Source organism: Haliotis asinina, chromosome 11 (genome assembly GCF_037392515.1).
Source record: "Haliotis asinina isolate JCU_RB_2024 chromosome 11, JCU_Hal_asi_v2, whole genome shotgun sequence".
NCBI classification, from domain to species: domain Eukaryota; kingdom Metazoa; phylum Mollusca; class Gastropoda; order Lepetellida; family Haliotidae; genus Haliotis; species Haliotis asinina.
Window position 1 is genome coordinate 2,184,969 of NC_090290.1, and position 27,014 is coordinate 2,211,982.

The window sequence follows — 27,014 nt, forward strand, 5'->3', positions numbered from 1 at the left end:
TTACGTGGACTATTCGATAAGGTGATTACAAAGTTTTATCTCTGCACGATAACAATAAATAGCGAACTATTCTGTAACACTACTGCATGGTAGGATATTCTGTTTCAGTCACGCATTACATAAAATGTCAATTTACACTCACCTCGTGAAGATTTCGTAGGGTGAGACGTTCCACCCCACTACTTCGGGATAAAAACGAAGTAGCGCTCTCCGCACTTAAATGAGTGAAAATATGGTACGTCTACTCGGATGGATGAAGACCGACAATGTGGCTAGCAATGCGGGCCAAAAAAAGTTACTCGAATTCACGAGTTCTCGGGTTAATGTTGTAGGGCGTTAAATTGAGAAGTGAAAGGTTCATTCCAGCTTTTGAAGATATTAGAATAGACCGATATTCATTTTAAGAGATTTTCTCAAGGTAGAGAGTGCGTGACGGACATTTTGTGTTCGTTCTGAGTGGTTAGGGTAATCCAAAAAGAATTAGGCGACATGCATTGTCTAGAGGGACACTTGATGCGTGGTCAAGAAAACTGTTGACCGATTGTAGTCAAGTGAGAACTTTGCGAACGATGGATATGCGACGGGGTTTGTTTGATTTTAGTTCTCCTCGCGCACACATGCGCGCGAGTTTGTTACCCATGCCAGCGAAGATATTATTTACTCGAGGGGTGGGCGGTCACTCTCCAAAAGATCAAACCTGTTTTCGATTTTGCCAAATGTAGATGAATAACACTTGGGTGTTTTTTTCGGGAAAAGGGACACCTACTACTACTGACCAAATACACACCCGGGTCCACTACGGGGGTGAAGGGCTCTCAGTGTTACCCAGTACCCACCACGAGGAGGTGGCCGTTCACGGGTGTCTCTAAAATTATTATTTACATTTCTGCGCATTCGAAATCTCATGAAACTGATACATCATCTCGATGACATATATAAATGTGTTTATTCAGCGGCATACATTGTAAATGTTGCCACAGGAGTTTTGTGTTCCGAAACGTGTCCAATCACGTGTTTAGTCTCCCTGGCACACTGCACTGTAACTGGCAAGGTTCTCTATGCGTCTGTCCTCATTCTCATAGATACCAGGTGCTTGCAAAAAATGTTCCAGTGCTCGTGCCTGTGTTGGGCTGATCGGGGCGAAGTATACCAGCTGAAATAATTTGAAAAAGTGTCTATAATAACACGTCGTTTTGATTTGCCACACCTGAAAATGTTCAGATGGTCTGTGAGCAGAAAAAGCAACACTGACTTAAACATACGAGAAAACACCAGAAAAAATATCAATGATTCTGCTCATTACCCGTATGAGCACTACCTAAGTCCTTCAATATAATTATGTCACTGTCACGTTATCAATTACTTTAAATACTAAAGCACATGACCCATAAACGCCAAAGATAACTGGTAATTGGGTTGAAAGAATTGGAGTGTTTTTTTCACACAGCATTACAAAAAATACAATAAATTTAACAGTGAGTTTAGTTCGCAATATTACAACTATATGACGGCGGTCTATAAATAATTGCATTTGGACCAGATAATCCGGCGACCAACGGCATGAGCATCGACCTGGGCAATTGCAAAACGATGACATATGTTTCAGCCAAGTCAGAGAGCCTGACAACCCGATTCCATTAATCGCCTCATACACAAGCATGGGTTACTAAAGGCCATTATTCTAACCTGGGCCTTCACTGGTCAATAAATCTAACAACAGAATCATCAGTGAGTTTGTTGACATACAACTTATGCAGAGAGAAAGCAAGATACTTTCAGATAGATATCTGTTACAGAGATTCTCACCTTAACCGGGTACTCTGCGAGAACTCTGAAGCATGCTCCTGTCTGACCAGTTTTCAATATGGCTATGTCCTGCTCAAATGTCATCTTCAGCCTTTCATCATATTCAATTGTTGTCAAGTCTGGAATAAACATGGCGGGTGATGATGTCTTTCAATAAAACTTTTGTTCATATACTCTCCATCAAAAGTTTAGACTCACTTAAAACACTCACTACACTGTTATGTCTGTATATATGGTCACTTCGAGGACGAATTTTTCCACCAACTCGGGGAAACCAACTGTCAAACCTTATGCACATGAACTGCACGAGGAATATTCATCGAATTGGTGTGAAGCATGTGCAAATATCGTCTACGTACACTGTTGCACTTTGGTGGAAAGTGCTTTTACGAATTCACCAGTTTCACGGAGTTCCATCTAATGTATGTTATAAGCTCCTGTAGCAGTGTCATGAGTTTGATCAAGAGCAGTATGGAGCTCATGAATAGAAAAAGTTTCATTATAATCTTCCCCATTATCTGAATCGAAATTAATAGTTTTCTTTTCTTGTTTTTGATACTGCTGGAATTTAGGCGTATAATTCGCATAGGAAGAATGTTTAGTGTGGTTTTCACCCAGTTTATTTGCAATATCTGATTTATCCATAATTAACTGATCAACATGTTTAAGATGATGGACGGTAGATTTAATACCTTCACCTTTAATTTTCTGGACCATGTTCCATACCTTGGACATGGGTGTCCGAGAGTTTATTTTGGATACATAATGTTGCCAGGATTGGCGCTTGTTCTGTTTAGAAATACGCCACACTTTACCATTTAAAATTACAAAATTAATTCATTTAAATTGTGCAACATAGGATGGCGACGGAAATAATCTTCTGCGTTTTTCATTGCCTTCCTAGCTTGTTTGAATTCATCGCTGAACCATGGTTTTCGATGGTTTTCATGTGGAACTGCAGAGGAATTTGGTATACACTCCTCAGCTTTCAGTTCATGCGAAAAGCATTTAAAGCATCAGGGACGTCAATAAAACGTTCGGGTTTACGTTTTGCAGCACGCAGTGGTTCATATAAAGCCCAGTTAGCCTTTTTATAATCCCGCCTTGATGATGGAGGAACATTAGATGGAGTTACAGATTTTAGTGCAGTAGGAAAATGGTCACTTCCACAGAGGCCATCGTGGACTGACCAATCGAATTCATTTAATAGTTCTGAATTTGTGAGTGACAAGTCAAGAGCAGAATAGGTCCCTGTACCAGGGTGTAAATATGTGCTGGAACCATCATTATAAATACATAAATCATTGTCAGAACAAAAGTCCTGCAACAATGTACCTTTAGCGTTTGTAGGTACACTACCCCAGAGTGGGTTGTGTCCATTGAGATCTCCCATTATAATACAGGACTTCGGGAGTTGATCGTATAGAGCTTGAAGATCAGTTTTGGCAAACGTTGAAAAAGCAGAGATATAGAGAGAGCATAGCGTAGACGCCACATGTAAAGTAATTGTCACTGCAACAGCCTGCATATTAGTAATAAGTGAAACAGGGCTTTGAATAACGTTTTGTCTGACTAGAATGGATGATCCGCCAGTGGCCCTATCACCGGGAAGGGGAAATCAATGATATGCATTAAAATGACGGAGGACAAATGTATCTGTTTGTTTTAAATATGTCTCTTGGAGACATGTCGCTGAAGGTGTAAAATCGTGGACTAATAGCTGTAATTCATGTAAATTAGTCCTCAATCCTCTGCAGTTCCACAACTGCAAACAAATCCATCGGTCATGACTACGGTTGTTAGGGCGTGGCGGCCACTACGGGGCAGTCTAAAACTTGTTTTGCTGAAAACACCAAAGTTCAATATCATGTTTCTATGGACGCTAGGTCGACAGTCGACGTAACTAGAATGAAGCATCTCTCCGTCCGTTTTGCCGGGTGTTGTGGCAGTCACAATCATACAATGAGGACTAAGGCACTGACAGTAAATCATAAGCATCTTGTTTTTTTGCATTTCAGAGTGACCATTTCTTACCATGTTTCCTGAATACGTCATGCTTCTTTCTTCGTACAATTCGAACAACTGTTTGGTGTGCGTTTTGAAATATGTGAACGGATCATTTTCCAGGTTTAACTGCTGCATTCATTCTCAAAATTACTGAAAAAAAAATACTCAAAGCCACATTTACGTGAACCACTGAGTAAATGACAATACCCGGAATTATGTGATCCTGTTTGGGTTATTTTGGTCGGTAAGTGGAACAGAATGTGTGTGTATGATTTAGACTGATCCTAAAGCGATGGTGTATTGAAAGAAATGAAAAAATATTAACAACTATGGTGACAAATGCTTGCAGAACTTAGAACACTCATAACTATTTCTTCAGTCTTGTTCATCAAAGACAAGTTACAAAACAAAAGTAAACACGTAAAGTAAGTTCAAAGCACACAAAGGTTTCAGTTGTTTAAAAGTCCTTTTGGTTGTGTTTCTAACAAAATCTTCTATCACAAAGGGCGCTATAGTGGCGGTTCATTTGGAAACACAAAATCGGCCATTACTACTGATTGTTCCCACACAGCAGGATATCAGTGGAACTGTTTCCAGTCATTTGACTGGAGAGATCTTTGCCCAAAGCAATAACTTACAATAACCTTGTGATAACATGACACTTCTCAAATTTAGTTCTTACCTCCCACAGGAAATATCTGAGTAGCCATGGTAAGAGTTTCATCTTTGAAGGAATATGTCCATAAGTCATCGGACAACTCTACACCAAGTTCGTAGGCATAGTCGCTGCAGCGGGAGAGTGGTACGACGCTATACTCATATCCCTTCTGTGAAAGGAAGCTTGTCAACTGGGGCCAACTGCATGCCTTTTCCACTTCAAGCACTGAAACGTGTACAATTTACGACGGGATTTCATGAAAAAATGCATTAGCTCTGTAAATATGCCTTAGATACTCCACATACAGGAAAACCATATATCTGTCTAAAAGGGAGGCAGCCCATGTCTGTCTAAAAAGGTCTCTCTGAGTTCTATAAGGCAGTTAATTTGGTGCTTGAACAGATAAAACCTGTATGCTGAATTATCTGGATCGCTTGCTGCAAAAGGGGCCTAGTGGTTATCTCTCTCTTTGTCTCTATCTCTCTCTCCCTCCCTCTCCCTCTCTCTCCCTCCCTCATGGTTTCATAAGGAATTAAAAAAAAATCGATGGCACATATAATCAGTCATTTTTAAAAGGGCAAGTATAAATAATACTAATTACCGTGATACTGTTTTACGATATACGCCATTTATATTTTTATCTAATCGTGCTGACCTCTACTTGTAGAATAGTGGTAGCAACACAAGCAGCAGCAACAGTAGTAGTAGTAGTAGTAGTAGTAGTAGTAGTAGTAGTAGTAGTTGTCAGCTTAGTTTTACGCCGCACTCACCAATCTACAGCTGCATGGCAGCGGTCCGTAAACAATTGAGTCTGGACCAGACAGTCCGAGCTGCGCAATTCGGACAAGGTAACGTGTCAACCAAGTCAGCGAGCATGACTTGCTGATCCCATTAGTCGCCTCTTATGACAAGCATAGATTACTAAAGATCAGTTCTAAACCGGATCTTGACGGGTCTTTTCTCGTTGAGTCAGCTGATCAGGTGGTGATAGTATTGGTACCTCTGACGGGAAGTATATACAGCAAATTATAATGGTGAGTGAGTGAATATTCCAGCTATATAGCTGCGGTCTGTAAATAATCCAGTCTGGATCCGACAATCCAACAACAATCAACAACATGAGCGTCGATCTGCGCAATTGGGAACCGATGACATGTGTCAACCAAGTCAGCGAGCCTGACCACCCGACCCCGTTAGTCGCCTCTTACGACAAGCACACTCGTCTTTTATGTCCAATGGTGACTTACCAAGAACAATCCTTGGACTTCCGAGTTCCTGTTCAACCAATAATAAGAATATATCAAAGTATCTTCACGGAGCTATTACCCGAATTGTTTTCAGTTCCATCGCCCCATTTGTATAATTACATTTACAACAGACAAAGAAATGCATGTGTTTGGTGCAGTTGTGTCAAATGATGATCAGGCATTATGCTGGACATATTATTAAACATTATATTACATTGTATATTGTGAATATTACAGTAAATTACGTATTCATTACCCTGGTAACTGGTGTCAGAAGCTCGTATTTGAATGGTATGACGTACAATATTGATTAAGTGAGTTAACGTCACTTCGGCAATATCTCAGCCATATCAGCCATTTAGTACTGAAATGAACTATATGGATGCTATAAAAACCTGTCAACGAGGGACAGTCAAACAACTAGAATATCACAAATAGGATTAAAACTAGTGTGGAAAGTTAAAACTAATATCACTATTCGGACAATACAACTTAAAATCAGGCAATAGATTGCCAACAACTGAAGGTAGATCACCATACTAGGGACCATGGGGACTTACAGTACCCTTGCTACCTGCATGGACCCTAATTGGATTTACATCACCCCCTCAGCTGTTAGCAATTTAGTCACATCTAGCCAGAAATTAAAAAAACACATATGCTACGATTAAAAACAGTGGAAGTCTAAACGTACATGGAATGTTTCTGTCAACGAAGGACAGTAAAACAACTAGAATATCACACTTTCAATTAAAACTAGCATGGAAAGTTAAACTAATATCACTATTTAGACAATACAGTATACAAAGAGACTATAGATCGCCAAGAACAGAAGGTAGATCACCATACTAGGGATCATGGGGACTTACAGTACCTTCGCTACCTACATGGACCCTAATTGGATTTACACCATCCCTTCTGCTGCTGGGGATTGTACGACAAATTAGCCAAAATTAAAAGAACATGAATACTACGATTAAAAACCTGGTAGACGTAAATTTACTGTGAATGTATGTGGACTTACGTACCCTCTCAAGAGGACAATGATTTGACGGTACTTCAACCCCCTTTGAGGGTACAACCACTAACAGTTCAAGTTACTAATCGAAACGACCATTAATTAAAATGCAACTATCTGCAGAACATAATATTCAAAATCCAGTCATGAAATCAATTTCTTTTAAATATCCAAGAATTAAATGAGTACTTACGGTGTTAAAAAGGTCCCTCATTGTTTTTACATTGATATATCTATCCCTTATGATGTAGAAGTCAACACAGTCACGCAGGATATGCTTGACCGTGGTTCTCTCATCACAAGGGGTGCAAAACAGAGGATCCTCACCTTCTAAAAGGTATCCATGAGTATATCTAGTACGGCCAATACGACATCGCTGCATAATTACCTCTTCAAATCTGGACTGACAGCCCAAGTAAATGTAACCAATATAAGGCTTTATTTCAAGTAATTTATTTATACCTACTTGAGTGTCCCACTTCTTTTGTATCAGATCACATACACAAGTTCTAATGCTCGCTTTGTAATCAGAGTAAGAGATAAGAAGTGAAGTCACAGGTTGGTTGAGTGCTGCCTTGGCAGCAAGATCGGCCAGTGTGTGACCTGAAATGCCTACATGGCTTGGTAACCAACAAAAGACGATGTCGTATTGGCCAGTAGAAAGATTATTATACAATTCAATAATTCCAATTAAAAGTGGATGTTTACATGAGAAATGTTTAATCCCCTGAAGACAAGAGAGTCTAAATAGATTAGATATTGTTTACGTTTAGGGTGTCTTTGAATATATTTAATAGCTGTCAATATGGCGTTAGCTTCAGCTGTGAAAATAGAACTATTATCTTGTAATCTAGAAGCTATTGTTTTGTATCTGTAAATAAGGATTTAAAATTGCTATATGTATGTTTTAGTTGACTATATTCTTCCTTAAATTGTAATTCATTAGTTTCTGATCTTTTTAAATGTGGTCAGTATTAGGTCTACTTGGGGTCTGACCAACTGCCAAGGAGGAGAAGAAAGAAGACGGGAGGGAGCTATGTTTTCCAGCAGTATGCCGGTCGTAGAACGAAAGGGTTTAATTCTATGTCCTAGAGGCGGGATAAGATAAGACTTTTTGTTGTATAAATCCTCATTAAGGGGATTGAAAACACAGTTATATGCAGGGTTAGATTCATTAGAGTATAATTTAGTAATGTACTGTAAAGCTTGCTTTATACGACGCTGCTCAAGAGATGGTTCATCAGCCTCCACATAGAGGCTGTCAATAAGTGAAGTTCTTAAAGACTCAAGACAAAGTGTTACACCTTGATGATGGACAGAATCTAACAGTTTTAAGTAGACGATGGAGCCATAATCAAGTTTAGAACGCACGAGTGATGGATAAAGCTGCAGGAGGGTACTTTGATCTCCTCCCCATTTAGAATTTGAAACCACTTTCAACAAATCAAGTGCTTTCTGGCATTTAGTTTTAAGGGATTTTATATGCGGTAAAAACGTTAAGTGTGAATCAAAGATTAGACCCAAGAAATTAGCTTCCTTAACAACTTTAATTGGCGTGCCATCTAGAGATTGTTCAGGGTCCTTATGTGATTTATATTTACGACAAAAATGTATGCAGGTAGTTTTAGATTTAGGAAATGTAAAGCCGTTTTCTAGACACCATTTATTAGTCTTGTTTAAACACAACTGCATTTGCCGCTCAATGGCATGCATACTTTTACCACGACAAGAAATATTAACATCAACCACAAATAACGATCCATCAATTGAATCGTTTAAAACTTTTAAAAAATTGTTTATCGTTATACTAAAATGTGTGACTGACAAAAATAGTGTCTTGTGGAACACCCTGATGCTGATTGTAATGATCAGACAGGGTAGAACCCACTCGGACTTGAAATTGTCTGTTATTTAAGAATTTGGCTATAAATTCAGGCAAGCGACCTCGCAAACCGAAATCATGTAAATATCTCAGAATGCCTTATTTCTAGGTTGTGTCGTATGCCTTCTCAAGATCAAAAACTACAGACACAAAATGTTGTTAATTAATCAGCCCATTTCTCACAAATGATTCTAAACGCACTAAGTGATCGACAGTAGTTCTGTTTTTACGGAAACCACATTGTATATCTGATATAAGGTTATTTGTTTCCAAGTACAAAACAAGTCGATTATTTATCATGCGTTCCATGGTCTTGCAAACACAGCTAGGTAATGAGATCGGACGATAATTGTATAGATCCATATGATCACGTCCAGGTTTAAGTATTGATACTACTATAGCATCACGCCATGAAGAAGGAAATACCTTAGTATCTTTACCTTTAATTTTCTGGACCATGTTGCATGTTCCATACCTTGGACATGGGTGTCCGAGAATTTAGTTTGGATGCATAATTTTTGCCAGGATTGGCGTTTCTTCTGTTCTAAATTACGCAGCGCTTTACCATTGTTTGGATTCATCGCTAAACCATGGTTTTCGATTGTGTGGAACTGCAGAGGACTTTGGTATACCCTCATCATCTATGGAATTCGGTTCATCAGAAAAAAACATTTAATAGCATCAGGAACGTCAATAAAACGTTCAGGTTTAAGTTTCTCAGCACACAGTGTTTCATATAAAGCCCAGTTAGCCTTTTCAAAATCCCGCCTTGATGATGGAGGAATATCAGATGGAGTTACAGATTTTAATATAGTAGGAAAATGGTCACTTCCACAGAGGTCATCGTGGACTGACCAATCGAATTCATTTAATAGTTCTGAATTTGTAAGTTAAAAGTCAAGAGCAGAATAGGTCCCTGTACCAGGGTGTAAATATGTGTTGGAACCATCATTATAAATACATAAATCATTGTCAGAACAAAAGTCCTCCAACAACTTACCTTTAGCGTTTGTAGTTACACTACCCCAGAGTGGGTTGTGCCCATTTAATTCTCCCATTATAATACTGGGCTTCGGAAGTTGGTCATATAAAGGTTGAAGATCAGTTTTGGCAAACGTTGATGACAGTGAAATATAGAGAGAGCATAGGGTAAATGCTTCATGTAATGTAATTGTCACTGCAACAGCCTGCAGGTTAGCATTAAGTGAAACAGGGCTTTGAATAACGTTTTGTCTGTCTAGAATGGATGCTCCGCCAGTGGCCCTATCACTCGGAGGTGAAAAACAATGATATCCATTAAAATGACGAAGGTGAAATGTATCTTCTAGATTACATTCAAATATATTCAAAGACATCCTAAACATAAACAGTATATAATCTATTCTGACTCTCTTTCTTGCCTTCAGGCTATTAAACATATTTCTTGTAAACATCCACGTTTAATCGATATTATTGAATTGTATAGTGATCTTGCTACTGGCCAATATGACATTGTCTTCTGTTGGTTACCAAGTCACGTAGGCATTTCTGGTAACACAACAGCCGATCTTCCTGCTGAGGCAGCACTCAACAAATCTGTGACACCACTTCTTATTCCATACAGTGATTATAAAGCTGACATTAGATCTTATATCCGTGATCTGATGCAGAATAAGTGGGACACTCAGGTAGGCATCAGTAAATTAATGAAATAAAACCCTATATTGGTTATTCCTACTTGGGTTATCTGTCCAGATTTGAAGAGGTAATCATGCAGCGATGTCGTATTGGCCATACAAGATATACTGATTCATACCTATTAAAAGGTGAGGATCCTCCGTTTTGCATCTCTTGTGATGAGAGAACCACGGTCAAGCATATCCTGCGTGACTGTGTTGAATTCTCCATCATAAGGGATAAATATTTCAATGTAAAAACAATGAGGGGCCTTTTTAACACCGTAAGTTCTCATTTAATTATTGGATTTTTAAAAGAAATTGATTTCATCGTTGATTTTTCTATTATTATGTTCTGTTGATAGCTGCATTTTAATGAATGGTCGTTTAGATTAGTAACTTGAATTGTTAGTGGTTGTACCCTCAAAGGGGGTTGAAGTACCGTCAAATCATTGTCCTCCTGAGAGGACAACACAGATTTGTTGTATGTCCCAAAACATTTCCTGTATGTTTAGACTTCCACTGTTTTTGGCACCCGTGGCGAGCCACCTCCTCGTGGTGGGTGCTGGGTCACGCTAAGAGCTCGCCAACACCCCCGTAGTGGACCCGGGGGAATATTTGGTCCACCAACCCGTTTGCTGTGGGTTGCGGTCCTGTGTCGGTGGAGGAGGGGATCCTGGTGGTTGAGGGCAGTGGGAGCAGGATCAGTGTTCCTGTTGCTCAACACACCACTTCGGCCCTGACTTCACCTAGACGAGTGGTTGAATGGGCCCGGTTCAACCAATCGGCTGGTCACGCCAAGCCCTGTGCATGATTTGTATCCATTTCATCGCACGAATTTAATTTTGGACTTGGTTTAATTTCGGTCTTGACTCTATAGTTCATCAAAAACTTTTCTCATTTTGAATTATGTTGTTGTGATCTCTGGCTCATGGGCCAATCTGGTGGACTAATTATTTTTAATTCCTCTGCTGGAGTATATCATCTGAGTATCCTTGGTGCTGCAAGTTGGAGACCCACTTGTTTTTAGCATTGTCCTTGTGATACTCCATGGTGGGTGGGGAGCTCGGATGATGAAATACAAAACAAATAATCATGGCTTATGAAACTCCTCTGAAGAAAACCAAACATCAGCTTGAAGTAGATCCTGTTGAAAATGACCTCAGATTGCCCAAACCAATCGAGTACTGGCCACGTTTTCTAGTTCTTGAGACGGAAGATAACACTCCATTGAAATTAAACCCTTTTGCTGTGTCTAAGGGAATCCAAGGTATTGCTGGAGATGTAAAGACTATCAGGAAATTACGGTCTGGTGCATTGTTGGTTGAGTGTGCCAAAAAGCAGCAATCAAACAATCTGTTGAACACCAAAACATTTGTTGGCATTCCCGTCACCATCACAGCCCACAAAACACTCAACACGAGTAAAGGAATTGTAAGAGACCATGATCGATTACTCGCTGACATGTCGGAATTATACATCGCGTCTGAGATGAGAGATCAGGGTGTACTCTATGTGAAACGTTTTTCAACTCGTAAAAACAATGAAACCTTTAAAACCAAGACATATCTGTTTTCTTTTTCTTTACCTTCTGCTCCAAAAGCTGTCAAGGCAGGCTACTGCAATCTAACTGTTGACACATACATTCCCAATCCTCTCAGGTGCTTCAAATGCCAAAAGTTTGGCCATGGAGTAAACTCGTGCACCTTGTCTGTTGTATGTGCTCACTGTAGTGAAAAGACCTACACAACAGAAGATTGTAACAGTACTGTTAAAAAAATGTGTCAACTGTACAGGGACTCACCCATCTTACTGTAAGGACTGTCCTGTTTGGAAACACCAAATGGCAATTAACACAATAAAGTTCACTCAAAACATCGGGACATCGGTTCAAAGCTCGGGACAAACAGAAAGCTATGCTTCCATTGCGAAAAGTACTCCTGAAACAATATCTAGCACAGTTACTGTATCTGTCAGCTGTCAGACAGATTTAACTTGGGTCACAACGGATAATCCCAACCTTCTCTCGCCCACTACAGCTACTCAAACAGGAGAATCACTTCCTGGTCCATCTCAAACACAATCAGAAACATCACCCGATCTTGAATCATCTTCACAATCGTCTACAAAGTCTCAACAAAGTCTCACTAAAACTAAAAGTAAAAAGCCAGATTTTGCAAAAAAAACTCAGTGGCAGAGCCCCAAAAGGGTCAGAAAATAAAATTCAATTATTCAATAAATATGGATCACTTGAAGACATGGACGTATCTGAAAACGTCCATTCTAGGGCACATAGCTTGTCGCCCTCCAAAAGAGTGCGGGGTAGATCCCCAATAAACCCCCCCAAAAGATAGTTTATTCCAACAATATTGTACAGTGGAACTGTAGAGGATTGAGGACTAATTTACATGAATTACAGCTATTAGTCCACGATTTTACACCTTCAGCGATGTGTCTCCAAGAGACATATTTAAAACAAACAGATACATTTGACCTTCGTCATTATAATGCATATCATTCTTTTTCACCTCCGGCTGATAGGGCCACTGGCGGGTCATCCGTTCTAGTCAGACAAAACGTTATTCAAAGCCCTGTTTAACTAAATACTAATATGCAGGCTGTTGCTGTGAGACTTACTTTACATGTAGCGTTTACGCTATGCTCTCTCTATATTTCGCCGTCTTCAACGTTTCCCAAAAATGATCTTCAAGCTCTACACGATCAACTCCCGAAGCCCTGTATTATAATGGGAGATTTAAATGGGCACAACCCACTGTGGGGTAGTATAACAACAAACACTAAAGGGAAATTGTTGGAGGACTTTTGTTCTGACAATGATTTATGTATTTATAATGATGGTTCCAACACATATTTACACCCTGGTACAGGGACCTATTCTGCTCTTGACTTGTCATTGACAAATTCAGCACTACTAAATGAATTCGAATGGTCGGTCCACGATGACCTCTGTGGAAGTGACCATTTTCCTACTATATTAAAAGCTGTAACTCCATCTGATGTTCCTCCATCATCAAGGCGAAATTTTAAAAAGGCTAACTGGGCTTTATATGAAACACTGAGTGCTGAGAAACTTAAACCCGAACGTTTTATGGACGTTCCTGATGCTATTAAATGCTTTTCTGATCAACTGAACTCCATAGCTGATGAGTGTATACCAAATTCCTCTGCAGTTCCACACAATCGAAAACCATGGTTCAACGATGAGTGCAAACAAGCTAGGAAGGCAAGGAAAAAGGCAGAACATTATTTCCGTCGCCATCCCATGGTGCATAATTTAAATAAATTTAAAATTTTAAATGCTAAAGCGCGGCGTACTTTTAAACAGAACAAACGCCAATCTTGGCAAAATTATGTGTCCAAAATAAATTCTCGGACACCCATGTCCAAGGTATGGAACATGATCCAGAAAATTAAAGGTATAGGTACTAAATCTACTGTCCATCATCTTAAACATGGAGATCAATTACTTACTGATAAATTAGATATTGTGAATAAACTGGGTGAAACTCTCGCTAAACACTCTTCCTCTCCTAATTATACACCTAAATTTCAGCAATATCAAAAACAACAAGAAAAGAAAACTATTAATTTCAATTCTGATAATGGGGAAGATTATAATGAAACTTTTTCTATTCATGAACTCCATACTGCTCTTGATCAGGCTCATGACACTGCTACTGGAGCTGATAACATCCATTATCAGCTCCTGAAGCACTTACCAGAATCCTGTTTAGAGACGCTCTTGTATATATTTGATGATATTTGGACTTCCGGGAAATTTCCTTCTTCATGGCGTGATGCTATAGTAGTACCAATACCTAAACCTGGACGTGATCATACGGATCCATCCAATTATCGGCCGATTTCGTTAACCAGCTGTGTTTGCAAGACCATGGAACGCATGATAAATAATCGACTTGTTTGGTACTTGGAAACAAATAACCTTATCACAGATATACAATGTGGTTTCCGTTAAAGCAGAAGTATTGTTGATCATTTAGTGCGTTTAGAATCATTTGTGAAAAACGCGCTGATTAATAAACAACATTTTGTGTCTATCTTTTTCGATCTTGAGAAGGCATATGACACAACCTGGAAGTATGGCATTCTGAGAGATTTACATGACTTCGGTTTGCGAGGTCGTTTGCCTGAATTCATAGGCAAATTTTTAAATAACAGACAATTTCAAGTCCGAGTGGGTTCTACCCTGTCTGATCATTACAATCAGGATCAGGGTGTTCCACAAGGCAGTATTTTGTCAGTCACACCTTTTAGTATAAAGATAAACAGTTTATCAAAAGTTTTAAACGATTCAATTGATGGATCGTTATTTGTGGATGATTTTAATATTTCTTGTCGTGGTAAAAATATGTATACCATTGAACGGCAAATGCAGTTGTGTTTAAACAAGATTAATAAATGGTGTCTTGAAAACGGCTTTAAATTTTCCAAATCGAAAACTAACTGTATACATTTTTGTCGTAAATATAAACCACATAAAGACCCTGAACTATCTCTAGATGGCACACCAATTAAAGTTGTGAAGGAAGCTAAGTTCTTGGGTCTCATTTTTGACTCACACTTAACGTTTTTACCACATATTAAATCACTTAAAACTAAATGCCTGAAAGCACTTGACTTGTTGAAAGTGGTTTCAAATTCAAAATGGGGAGGGGATCAAGCTACCCTTCTCCATCTATATCGATCTCTCGTGCATTCGAAACTCGATTATGGCTCCATTGTCTATGGTGGAGCCTTCAAAAGCAACTTAAAACTATTAGATTCAGTCCAGCATCAAGGTCTAAGACTTTGTTTTGGCTCCTTTAGAACTTCACCTGTTGACAGCCTGTATGTCGAGGCTGACGAGCCATCTCTTGAGCAGCGACATATAAAATTAGCTTTACAGTTTGTAACAAAACTATATTCAAATGAGTGCAACCCTGCATATAACTGTGTTTTCAATCCCCTGTATGAGGATTTATACAAAAAGAAATCTTCTCTTGTTCCACCTCTTGGTTTAAGAATAAAACCACTTATTTCTGCTGCCAGCATTGAGCTGGAAAACATAGCTCCTTTCCGTCTTCTTTCTTCTCCTCCTTGGCAGTTGGTTAGGCCACAAGTTGACCTAACATTAACGACTTTTAAAAAATCAGAAACGAATGAATTACAGTATAAACAAGAATATAATCAACTGAAACATAAATATAGCAATTATAAATCCTTATTTACAGATGGGTCCAAGGACGGTGGCGCAGCTGCTTGTGCCACTGTCATTGGATCCAGAACAATATCTTCTCGATTACCCGATAATAGTTCTATTTTTACAGCAGAAGCTAACGCCATATTAACAGCTCTCAAATATATTCAAAGACACCCTAAACGTAAACAATATATAATCTATTCCGACTCTCTTTCTTGCCTTCAGGCTATTAAAAATATCTCTTGTAAACAATCACTTTTAATAGAAGTTATTGAATTGTATAATAATCTTGCCACTGGCCAATACGACATCGTCTTTTGTTGGTTACCCAGCCACGTAGGTATTTCCGGTAACGCAAGGGCCGATCTTGCTGCCAAGGCAGCACTCAACAAATCTGTGACACCACTTCTTATTCCATACTCTGATTATAAAGCCAGCATTAGAACTTACATCCGTGATCTGATGCAGAAGAAGTGGGACACCCAAGTGGGCATAAATAAACTACATGCAATAAAACCCCATACTGGTTACACCTACTTGGGTTGTCAGTCCAGATTTGAAGAGGTCATCATGCGGTGATGTCGTATTGGCCACACCAGATATACACATGAATACCTTTTGAAAGGTGAGGATCCTCCGTTCTGCATCCCTTGTGATGTAAGAATCACAGTCAAGCATATCTTGCTTGACTGTGTTGAGTATTCCATCACAAGGGATCAGTATTTTAATTCATATACTATGAAGGATCTTTTTAACAGTGTTAGTCCTCATTTAATTATTGCATTTTTAAAGGAATTAAATTTGTTAACCGAACTGTAAATAGATGAATATTTTAAAATTGGAAGATTAAATTAGTAACTCAAATCGTTAGTGGCTGTACCCTCAAAGGGGGTTGAAGTACCGTAAAATAATTGTCCTCCTGAGAGGGTACGTAAGTCCAAAAACATTTGACGTAAATTTCAGTTTTCCAGCTTTTTAATCGTAGAATCAGTGTGTTTTTACTTTATGGCTAGATTTGTCTAAATTGCTAACAGCTGAGGGGATGATGTAAATTCAGCTAGGGTCCATGCAGGAAGCAAATGTACTGTAAGTCCCCATGGTCCTTAGTATGGTGATCTACCTTCAGTTGTTGGCAACCTATAGCTCATTTTTATATTGTACTGTCCTCTATAGATACATTGTTTTAGGTCTATTCACTAGTTTTATATTCTATTCTGTGATATTCTAGTCAGTTTTACTGTCCTTCGTTGACAGGGTTTTACAATGTCCGTGCTAGTAATTCATTTGTATTTTTATAATTAATCGTTCTCGTCACGATATGGCTGCAATACTGCTGATGTGACGTTACATACTAACTCACTCACTCACTCCACTGTTTTTAATCGTAGTATATGTGTATTTTCAATTTTTGGCTAGATGGGACTAAGTTGCTAACGGGTGAGGGGACGATGTAAATCAAGCTAGGGTCCATGCAGGTAGCAAAGGTACTGTAAGTCCCCATTGTCCCTAGTATCGTGATTTACCTTCAGGTGTTGGCAATCTATATCCTGATTTTATGTTGTATTGTCCGAATAGTGATATTTGTTTTAACTGTCCACACTAGTTTTAATTCAAATTGTGATATCCTAGTTGCTTTACTGCCCTTCGCTGACAGGTTTTATAATACACATATAGTCCTTTTCTTTGTTAAATGTTCTCGTCACAATATGGCTCAGATATTGCCGATGTGACGTGAAATATTAACTCTCTCACTAGATTAATTGTACAGACCTTAAATGCAAAGATAACCGCGATATCCTTCAGGTTTGCAACTGTCTTCTTAATCTGTTGAATGTCCGCCGTCTCGTCCCTCCCCTCCTTGGGAGGAATAAGGATTTCCATTTTGTATATCAGGGCGTCCCTGACATCAGCCGCGCGGACAACCGACAGTGGCAGACACAACATGAAGATGATACCAGAGAACAACAGCAGCATTGTTGAAAGTCGCTATGTGCTGGACCTGCATTTGGGGAAGTACGCAATGACACAAGTTCAATTGCAGATAATTGTCACAGGACTGTCAAGCAACATTGATTAAAAAACAAGGATTGTTAGAAATCTCAGTGATTTTTATTGATAGGAACCATACAACTAAGTGGTAGAAAAGAAATTTAGGGTTGCATTGGGTTATAATGGTACATAAACATATTGACAGACAGACAGACAGACAATTTATTGCAATATCGAGGCCACTAGACCAATACACATTTTTGGATTAACTTTTAAAATTCACACATACGAGACTATGAGTTATTCCATGCCAGGTTTGTCATGAATATGGGTTTCCCTGTGATATATACACATATCACACACTCATTTCAAGTGTATGGGCAAATCTAAGTTTATACACCCAAAAGTAAGAACTGAGTCAACACTACCCTTATCTGATGCCATAATATTTATAAAGGACTGATGAGACACTGATGTTACACACAAATAATACATTGTACTCGTCTTCCACAAAAGATAATCTATCAATGGCAAAAAAGCCAAAATCGTCTTAAACTTCTTGAGTGAGTGAGTTTAGTGTACGCCGATTTTAGCAATATTTCAACAATATCAATATTGGGTTTGCACATTGTACCCATGTGGGGAATCAAACCCAGGTCTTTGGCGTGACGAGAGAACGCTTTATCCGCTAGGCTACCCCACCTGCAAACTCCTTGAACATCCTGCAGATCCATTGTGAGTTAATGAGTAGTAAACGTCAATGTCTGAGACAACAGTTTCAAATGTTTGCTGCAAGAGATTCCTCTCAGCATAAATCCCAAATAGCCGGACACACACACACATACACACACACACATACACACACACACACATACACACACACACACATACACACACACACACATACACACACACACACACTTAAAATCATCACTACTCCCAGTCTAACACATTTTATATATTTAAGCATAATTAAACGCAGATCACATTGCAAATGAAATCACTTCTTCATCACGTTGTGCAAATGGCTGAGGGCATATAAACGTATATTACCCCATTTCCAATGTTATCATCAAATTTCTAAATATCTGTTCACGTGAACTGTAATATATTAAAAGTATTTGAATTTCTTAATTAGCGATGAGACATAAACAATACACTAAAGCATGGATTAAAGATCTTGCCCAAATTGCCAGCTTTTACGTTGACAATTAAAGTCTAAATTCCAATTCATGTTCGAAAGGTACAGGATACCCACTTCCTAACGAGGTTGCTGCGACCACGAAGTTGTTTTCGTAATTCCTGGGGGATATTCCGTTTGGGAATAGTGTGTGAGTGAGAATGGCTTAATGCCGCATTTAGCAATATTCCAGCAATACCACAATCGGCAACACCATAAATGGGCTTCAAACGTACTACTCATGTGAGGAACTGAATCTAGGTGTTCTGCATGTGCGAAACGTTAACCATTAGGCGACACCACTGCCCCTCTTTCAGGATAATTGACTAAGGTTGTCATCCTCAACAAAGGAGAAGGCACCGGTGATTATATTACCTACACTGAGCTCGCAAGTGAAAAATAGAAATATAGTGTGACACATTGGGAAACTGACTTTTGTCTTGGAAAGTTACTCAAAATTGAGGCAGATTTGAAATTTAGGAACATGCCGTAACTAATGACGTGGTCCTGACGTTTGATTCCAGTGATTATCTAGCTGCGCTGCTCTATGTTCCTTGGAGTATGTTAAGTGGTCACGTTGGCAGCAGCACTTTAGGGATATCGCAGAAATAGACTGGATACAATGACAGGTCGTTGGTCAGAAAGACAACCAGACATTTACAATGGATGACATGAAATGTCAATGTTCACTCACGTTAGACCCATGACCCATCTGGTTAGAATTAATCTTCAGAAAACCCATGCTTCTCATAAAAGGCGACTAATCGGATCCAGTGATCAGACTCGCTGACTTGGTTGACACGTCTGCGTGTGCTTTTTGCATAGATCGATGCTTTTGCTGTTGATCACTGTATTGTGTCGTCCAGATTCGATTATTTACAGACTATCGCCATATAGCTTGAATACTCCCGCGTGTGGCGTAAAACTAAATTCACGCAGTCATGTGTTTCATCACAACCGAGATGTAAAAGTGATAGTCCCTGACTGAGAAAAGTATATGGTTTTGGACTGGAGATCCACAAAACAGTCTTAGCGTAACGAGATGCTATGTAGTTTATCTTCGAATACTGAAGTGTTACAAACGCATTGTAGATCTGTTCCCATATTCTCAAAACGTTCATAGCCCTAATAATTCTTAATTTTGATCACAGTTATTGTTTTCAGAATGGACTTAGGATGGTCGTAGGGCTATGGGCGTTTCCAGAATAGTTGTCCAGGCCGTGTACTTTTCAATGTTCATCTATAGATGACATGGTTCCTACATATTCTGCAAAAATGTAGAAAAGATGAAAAGTTGAATAGATATTACCTTTCTTACAACCTGTGTCTGACTTCTGAGGACAGATATGTCTATCCTGGTGTTTATATTTATCCCCAATATGCAAATATCAAGTTTTATATACTATGATTGTAAGATATCAACATTTCCAACTGTTGTAAAGTGAATTGTTCAGCCTACTGGAAGTATCACTAATCGTGCAGTAGTATAGGTAATGGGGGTACAGGACCACGCTCCTATAAGCCATGAAATAAAACAAACTATGCTTCCCTCACCCATATTAATTTATAAACCCCATAAACGAGTACTTTGATCTCCCTTGTAAAAACATGAGATAGAAAAGACTGTTTTACAAGGGAGAGGAAAGAAGTTGGGTTATGGCGTGTATAAATTAAGATGAGTGGGGCAAGAATAGTTTTTACATCATGGGTTATATGGGGGTGATCCCGTGAGTTCCGCTGTCTATACTACTCGACTACGTTCATCTGCACTGTAGTCTTCTTATTGAGGTTGAATTCTGGCTCACCCCATATGTTGTAAACACTGTGAGATGAAGACTGTTGTTTTGGTATTTATATAAGACGGGAACTTTTTCATCATTCATTAATTCATCTAAAGTATCTTTATATTTATCTTCACGTCACAGACTGCCAACATCAACATCAAGAACTAACATCAACCACCCCTGAATATTTTGACCCTTTAACAAGCAGTCTGTGAATGTTATTCAGATCAGGTGCTTTACCATTTTCAATTAATGGATGATAACCAGATATTTTTCCATCTATTATTATTCCTTCACTTTTACCAGGATTATCTAAAGGGGAGTAGTTTAGACAGTGGGGCTAAATCAACACAAAGCAAAATCGCCTGCACTTTGCAGGTAAAACCAAAAGTACACCACTTCTAAGACTAATTATTTGACTACTTTTCATCCACATATAAATTTACAGAGGTGTAGTAACTCTGAGACATATTTTTATCATCCAGCAAAAGTCATATATGGAATAACCAAAAGGCCAGGAACCAAACTATCACGTGAAGCCTGTCTCGACATCCAATCAGGTCATTTTATCCCTAGATGATTACAAAAGTTAATGCCAAACCATGCCAGTGCAAAGTTATGGTTAAGAATTTCCCATGACAAAAGGTATATGAAATCCCCTGTGAACCAGCAAATCAGAGCATATATTGCATTATTAGATCTAACCAAGAGAGCAAGTTATCCAAAGTCACAAGTGAATTTCACAAAACCAGTTTCAAATGCAATACAATGAGGCAAAATGTAAGGCAATGGACCACCAAATATAATATAGCAAACTCACCAAAATCTTAGTTCAAGAGAGAAACAATTATGCAGAATGTAACACAGCAAGCGGTCTGATGGCGGCTCTGAAGATTTAGGCTTGGTAGTAATTGATGATGATAATACTCCAGTAATGTGAATGTCTCCCGAATCATTTCAGTCATTTTAGTCACTCAGTCATTTCCCGAAAGTTTGAACACACACACGACCATCACCACTAACATGGAGAGCTCTAGAAATAGTCAACAGTTGTTTTTCAAAGGGAGGTAACTCTAAAGTACTGCCTTAGTGTCATACTGCTTAAATAATTTTCCATAGGAAATGTGACCCATAATAATGAACTCTAAAATGTTTAATATTGTGACCCAATTACAACTACAGCAATAATGATTAATAACAGCTGAAACCATTCTAAATACACTCTCATAACACTCTCCCCCTTGAGGAAAAGAAAGTTTCATAGAATCTTTCTGTTACAATCATTGCCATAATAACATAATATGATGATATGTAATAATATGAGTAATATGAGAAACTTCTTGCAGCGTTACCGTGACAAAATGTAGATACATTCATGCAGCAGCATCAAGTCATGATACATTTACACCCTGGAAAGTGCATCAGCACAAACATTGTCTTTGCCTTTAATGTGTTTGCTCACAAGATTGAACCCTTGCTAAAATGAACTCCACATCATTAGTCTCTGATTTTTGTTCTTCATTTTGTGAAGAAAAGTCAAGCGATTGTGATCAGTAAAAACTTCAATTGACAAAGTGGTGGTACCAAGGTACACTTCAAAATGCTGTAAAGCTAACAAAAGGTCTATTGTCTCTTTCTTGGTAGTAGAATATTTTCTTTGGTGCTTGTGAAATGTCTTTGAAAAATAACAAACTGGATGTTGAATTTCTGAATCAACCTCTTGAATCAGGACAGCACCTCCACCAACATCACTTGAATCGATTAGCAACTTAAATGCTTTCTCAAAATTTGGTGCCTGCAATACTGGAGAATTAATGAGGCTTTGACATTATTTCAAATGCAGTCTTACAACTGCTACCCCCTTGAACTTTTACCTTTTCCCCCAAAGTTTGGTAAGTGGTGATACAACATCTGAGACGTTTTGACAAAACTTTCTGTAATAGCCAGTCATACCCAAGAATCTCGTGAGTTCACTCTTAGATTGAGGTAATGGAAAATGTACAATTGCTTCAAATAAGTGAGAGAACTCATAAATCAAATCTGACATCTGAACTGTCTGCTCAGGGGATAAATGTGATAGTTTCTCATCAAGGTGAGCTAACACATCAGAATTTCTCAACTTTGGTGAAACATTATCACTAAGATCATCAGACTTCACATTGCTAACACAATCATCAATGTTGTCAACATTTTAACAGTTGTCGTTAGTACAAACAGTAACCGGGGACAGTGTGGCAATACAACTGACATGTTTGTTTTCTAACCTGTTATGATATTTCTTAATCATGTTGACATGACACAATCTCTTCTATTTACAACAACCAGGCGTCAGGAAAACATAGTGTAACCTTTTTTGTCAACAACATATGGGTGAGTGAGTGAGTTAATATTTAACGTCACATCGGCAGTGTTGCAGCCATATCGTGACGAGAGCATTCTTAAAAAGGACTGTGTTGAATATTCCATCACAAGGGATAAATATTTTAATTCAAAACCTTTGAAGGATCTTTTTAATAATGTTAGTTCTCATTTAATTACTGCATTTTTAAAAGAATTAGATTTGCTAAATGAATTGTAAATATATAAATATTTTATGCTTGGAATTTCGAATTAGGAACTTAGAGTGTTAGTGGCTGTATGGCCCCTAGTGTGGTGATCTACTTTCAGTTGTTGGTGATCTATATAGCCTGTTTTTATATTGTGTTGTCTGAATAGGGATATTAGTTTTAATTTTTCACGCTAGTTTTATTTCTTATTGTGATATTCTAGTTGTTTTACTGTCCTTCGTCGACAGGTTTTTATCATATGCATAGATTCCATTTTTAAGAATGCTCTCGTCACGATATGGCTGCAATACTGCCGATGTGACGTTAAATGTTAACTTACTCACTCACTCACTCTTAAAAAAAGGAATCTAAAGGAATGTATGCAAGATTAGCCACAAATTAAAATGATAGAAATACTACGGCTAAGAAAAAATGGAAGATCAAATTTGACTTCAAATGTTTTGGGACTTACGTACCCTCTCAGGAGCAACAACATATGGACCTTGATATCTTGCTTTCAGTGGATGACCAGGAATGGGAAGCAAAACTAACACACAAAAGTAACAAGTAAAATTTCTCTCTTTTGACTATCTGTCATAGTTTAACTTGGGGTAGAATTACCTCCCATAAGTGACACAGAACCCTTAGAAACAGAGGGCAAAAACTCCTTCCGAACTACAGCATCTGGAGACTTACTCTCACAAATAAAACTCACCTCAGAATCACCTTGAAATACAGGCTTAGGTGCGATGGACACAAAAGCATTTGGGGAACCTATAGCCTGATTTCCAAACTGGAGTTTGTAACATGCAGAAATCAAATGACCTGGCTTCTTATAATATGCACAAACAGGATCAGAATCACTGGGTTCCTTAGACTTAGACTATACCGGGGATTCCTAGTATATCAGTGGTGTAGTATTGGGATTCCTGGTATAGTATTGGGATTTCTATATGGACATTTTTTTTGTAAGTATACCATGTACTCAGAAAGCACTTTTCTTTGGATTACATCCAAGAAATACGCTCCCGTCACGGTGTGGTCACTCCAAGCGAGGTAAAAAAGACTTGGATCCACGAGGCTGAGTAGTATAGGGAATGGGGGTTTTAAAACACTTTCACGAAATGTCTCTACAAAGCCTTATTTACTACATAAGGCTTTGGTTGGGCCATTAGCTCTTGCTACTATTACCCCTACTACAAAAAAGTTGGCGGTAATTACTGTGCCTTGGTAGGAGGTAACACTGTGCCGTACGGTACGATCAATAATTCTTCTCTTACAAAACCCCTACCCGGCCCATCCCTCAAGTAGTATAAGTTAGGTTCGTTGGCTTTCATATCCACTTTATCTATGTTGTAAGTTTTGACTGACCATATAGGATCGGTGGCTCGCTTACGGCTATCGCCCTCGTGTTCCCCCGGCTGGTATAGATACCTCACTAGGGCCCTATCTGGTATCTGTTTCTCCTTCCCACGCAATGGAGCGGCCGACTCTGCAACTATTGATTTTAGTTTGATAGCGTCTGCCGGTTTCTTACCGGTGAGACGGGTGACTTCATGGTTGATTGCCGACACCACCTTGGGTAACCTCGTGACCCATTCAGTCGATCGTTTTCCAGGGGTGGTCATCTCCCTAGCATACTGATAGCCGAACAAGCGCTCAGCCAAAGTCCTATTAAATCTCTCAACTATGGCTTGGCTGCGATGGGCTCCGGCCGTGCCACGCCTGACCTTTGTATCGTGTTTGGCTAGCAGTTGTGACACGGCACCCATGAACTCCCGTCCGGGGTCAACTTGCAGCTTTGTTGGCCACGTCAGTGGGCTGCGTTTGTATATGCGTTCGAATCCTCTGGCTACCTGGGCCGAATCTTTCGTGGTCAAGGGTTCGGCTTCCTTGTAACGACTGGCTACGTCCACTACGGTTAAGGCATACTTGTACCTCTTGTCGTGGGGTAGGAACAGTAGGTCTGCCTGGTGAACGCTATTAGGTATGTTAATACCGAACCTCCTTCTAGGCACGTAGCGTGGTGCCGGCAAATAGATCTGCCACAGGGCTTGTTTTTCAAGCCACGCTTTGGCTTCCTCCTGGGGTACTCGCGCTAGTTTAGCTAGCTTATCTACTGCGCTAGCTCCTTTCCAGTACCCACGCGGGCTGTAGTAAATAGCCTCAAATTTTTTCATGTCCATACGCGTATGTGTTTATCCCATCAATAGCTATCCAACGTTTCGTGTCCATAGGCGACAGGGACGTCTTGTTTATAGTCAGTCCGTATATCTTATGTCCATCACTTCTAAGTGTGTTCATTTTATGTCTAAAGGTACGGGTCTTGAACAGGGCTTCCTTGAATCTGGCGTGTTTGATGTGTTGTTTCACCACATACTTCTTAACCCCCTTAGCCTTCCGGATCTCACTATTGTCGGCTTTCAGTATGGAGTACATCTTAGGTCTCAAACCTATGTACTCGGCTATGGGCGTGCCAGCACACTCGTCCTTCATCTTACCTAGGACCTTTTTATTTACCGTACTGTGTATGGCATGGGTCTTAGGGTAGTCGCTGGTGTCGTATAAATCGAGGTGTTTTTTCATGTCCTCGTACACGTCCTCGGTTCGAATCTCCATCAGCAGGGAATCCGTGTCAGTGTACAGCACTTCACACCTGTCACCGTACTGTTTCTTGAGCTCGTTGTAGTAAAAGTCGTACATCAGGTGTTTGGATAAATCGAGGATGCTCATCCCCACGTAAACAGGCCGGTTGAATTTTATGTGGCTTTGCTTCATGTGTAGGGCAACCAGGTTGTCTGTGAATATCTTACTACGGTTGAATGCCGGATTGGCTATCAATTTCCTGAGCTTGTCTTCCTCACTCGACCGAACCAGCTTCACGGTCACGCGTTTCCTCAGGTTCTCCATAGTCTTACCAAACACCGAGTTGTTCATGAGCTTGTAGAGATTTTTCTCAAAATCACTGGTGGCTTTTTTTCGTAGGTCTGTGTTCATTCTGATGTAGGGCTCCATCCATGGGCTCTGGTCGAACATGAGCACCCTGTGTATTTTGGTCAGCCTCATACCCAACGACAGGTACAGCTGTAGGTTGCGATAGTGAACGATGTACTTGGTCTTATTCATTAAGTTAGGCACGAGTTTTTCAACGTCTGCCACACGCCCACCTGACAAGTTATGTTGGTACTCAGACATCCAGTCTGTGTTAACCCTCATACGTTCGGGTGCAAGGGGATAGCTGTTGTGCGATGTGTGTAATTCCTTGGGATACTCTAAGTCAACTTCGAGGATATACCCTTTGTTCGAATCTGGTGCAACCTCCATAACATCAACGTGGGGTACCCATTCGAATCCCCCTGTAGGTAGATACTGGCTCATGGCCCAGCCGTACAGGTTGTTTGCGTCGAGGTATAGAATGTGATTGGTTGGTTTGTTAGGATCGTAACCTTTCACGTATTGATTATTTGCTTTAGCGTATCGTTTGGATGCCATGGAAATCCCACCTCGCAAGCCTTTCTCAATGAATAGGTGCATGTCGTAATCTGTGAGCAATTCCAAATTAACTCCGGTCTGTTTAAGCAAGGCGTCCCACGACAGACCTGGGCTGGTGTAATACCATGCGGGGTCGAGTTTATACTGCTTTAAACACGTCCGCCTGAATGTTTCAAACACGTCGGCTAACAGCAGTACATCTGTCCTCAAGTACAGGTCGTGATAATCACCCAGGTTCTTACAACCCAGTTTATTCCATACGTTAGTCGCGTGCGAGTAATCATCTCGTGAGACGGACGCCTCATTCAGCTTGCTATAAAAGCAGTCAATAGGGGGTAGTCTGGTCTCGGTGAACTTGGCCCAACTATCCATGTACTCATAGGGGTACACACCCTTCCTCATAAGCAGGGGTCTAGTCTCGGCGTCTGTGTATCGATCGGTGATAGGGAAGGTATTGTTGGCCTTGACCAGACTGTCGAGTGACGACAGGAGGAACTGAAACGAGTCAATGAACCTAAGTCCGTTTAAG

The 27,014-nt window shown here is 39.6% G+C and overlaps 1 protein-coding gene across 1 annotated transcript; it reads right to left on the reverse strand.

Moving 5' to 3' along the window:
* Positions 1–921: 921 nt before the first annotated feature.
* Positions 922–20,053, reverse strand: LOC137256358 (uncharacterized). The gene is made up of 6 exons (XM_067794148.1): positions 19,973–20,053; positions 17,265–17,493; positions 5,719–5,746; positions 4,496–4,696; positions 1,807–1,925; positions 922–1,153 (listed from the first exon to the last, which is right to left on the reverse strand). The coding sequence occupies exons 2-6, from the start codon at positions 17,466–17,468 to the stop codon at positions 1,016–1,018; spliced, it is 690 nt and encodes a 229-aa protein (XP_067650249.1). The 5' UTR covers positions 17,469–17,493; positions 19,973–20,053; the 3' UTR covers positions 922–1,015.
* Positions 20,054–27,014: the final 6,961 nt, after the last annotated feature.

Excerpts from the sequence above, each read along its gene's own strand:
- LOC137256358 (XM_067794148.1), bottom strand. The coding sequence starts at position 17,468 with ATGCTGCTGTTGTTCTCTGGTATCATCTTCATGTTGTGTCTGCCACTG. Across the intron at positions 4,697-5,718 it reads AAGTCCAAGGATTGTTCTTG|TGCTTGAAGTGGAAAAGGCA; the intron begins GTAAGTCACCAT and ends TACACGTTTCAG. Across the intron at positions 1,926-4,495 it reads TCAGATATTTCCTGTGGGAG|ACTTGACAACAATTGAATAT; the intron begins GTAAGAACTAAA and ends TGTTTATTCCAG.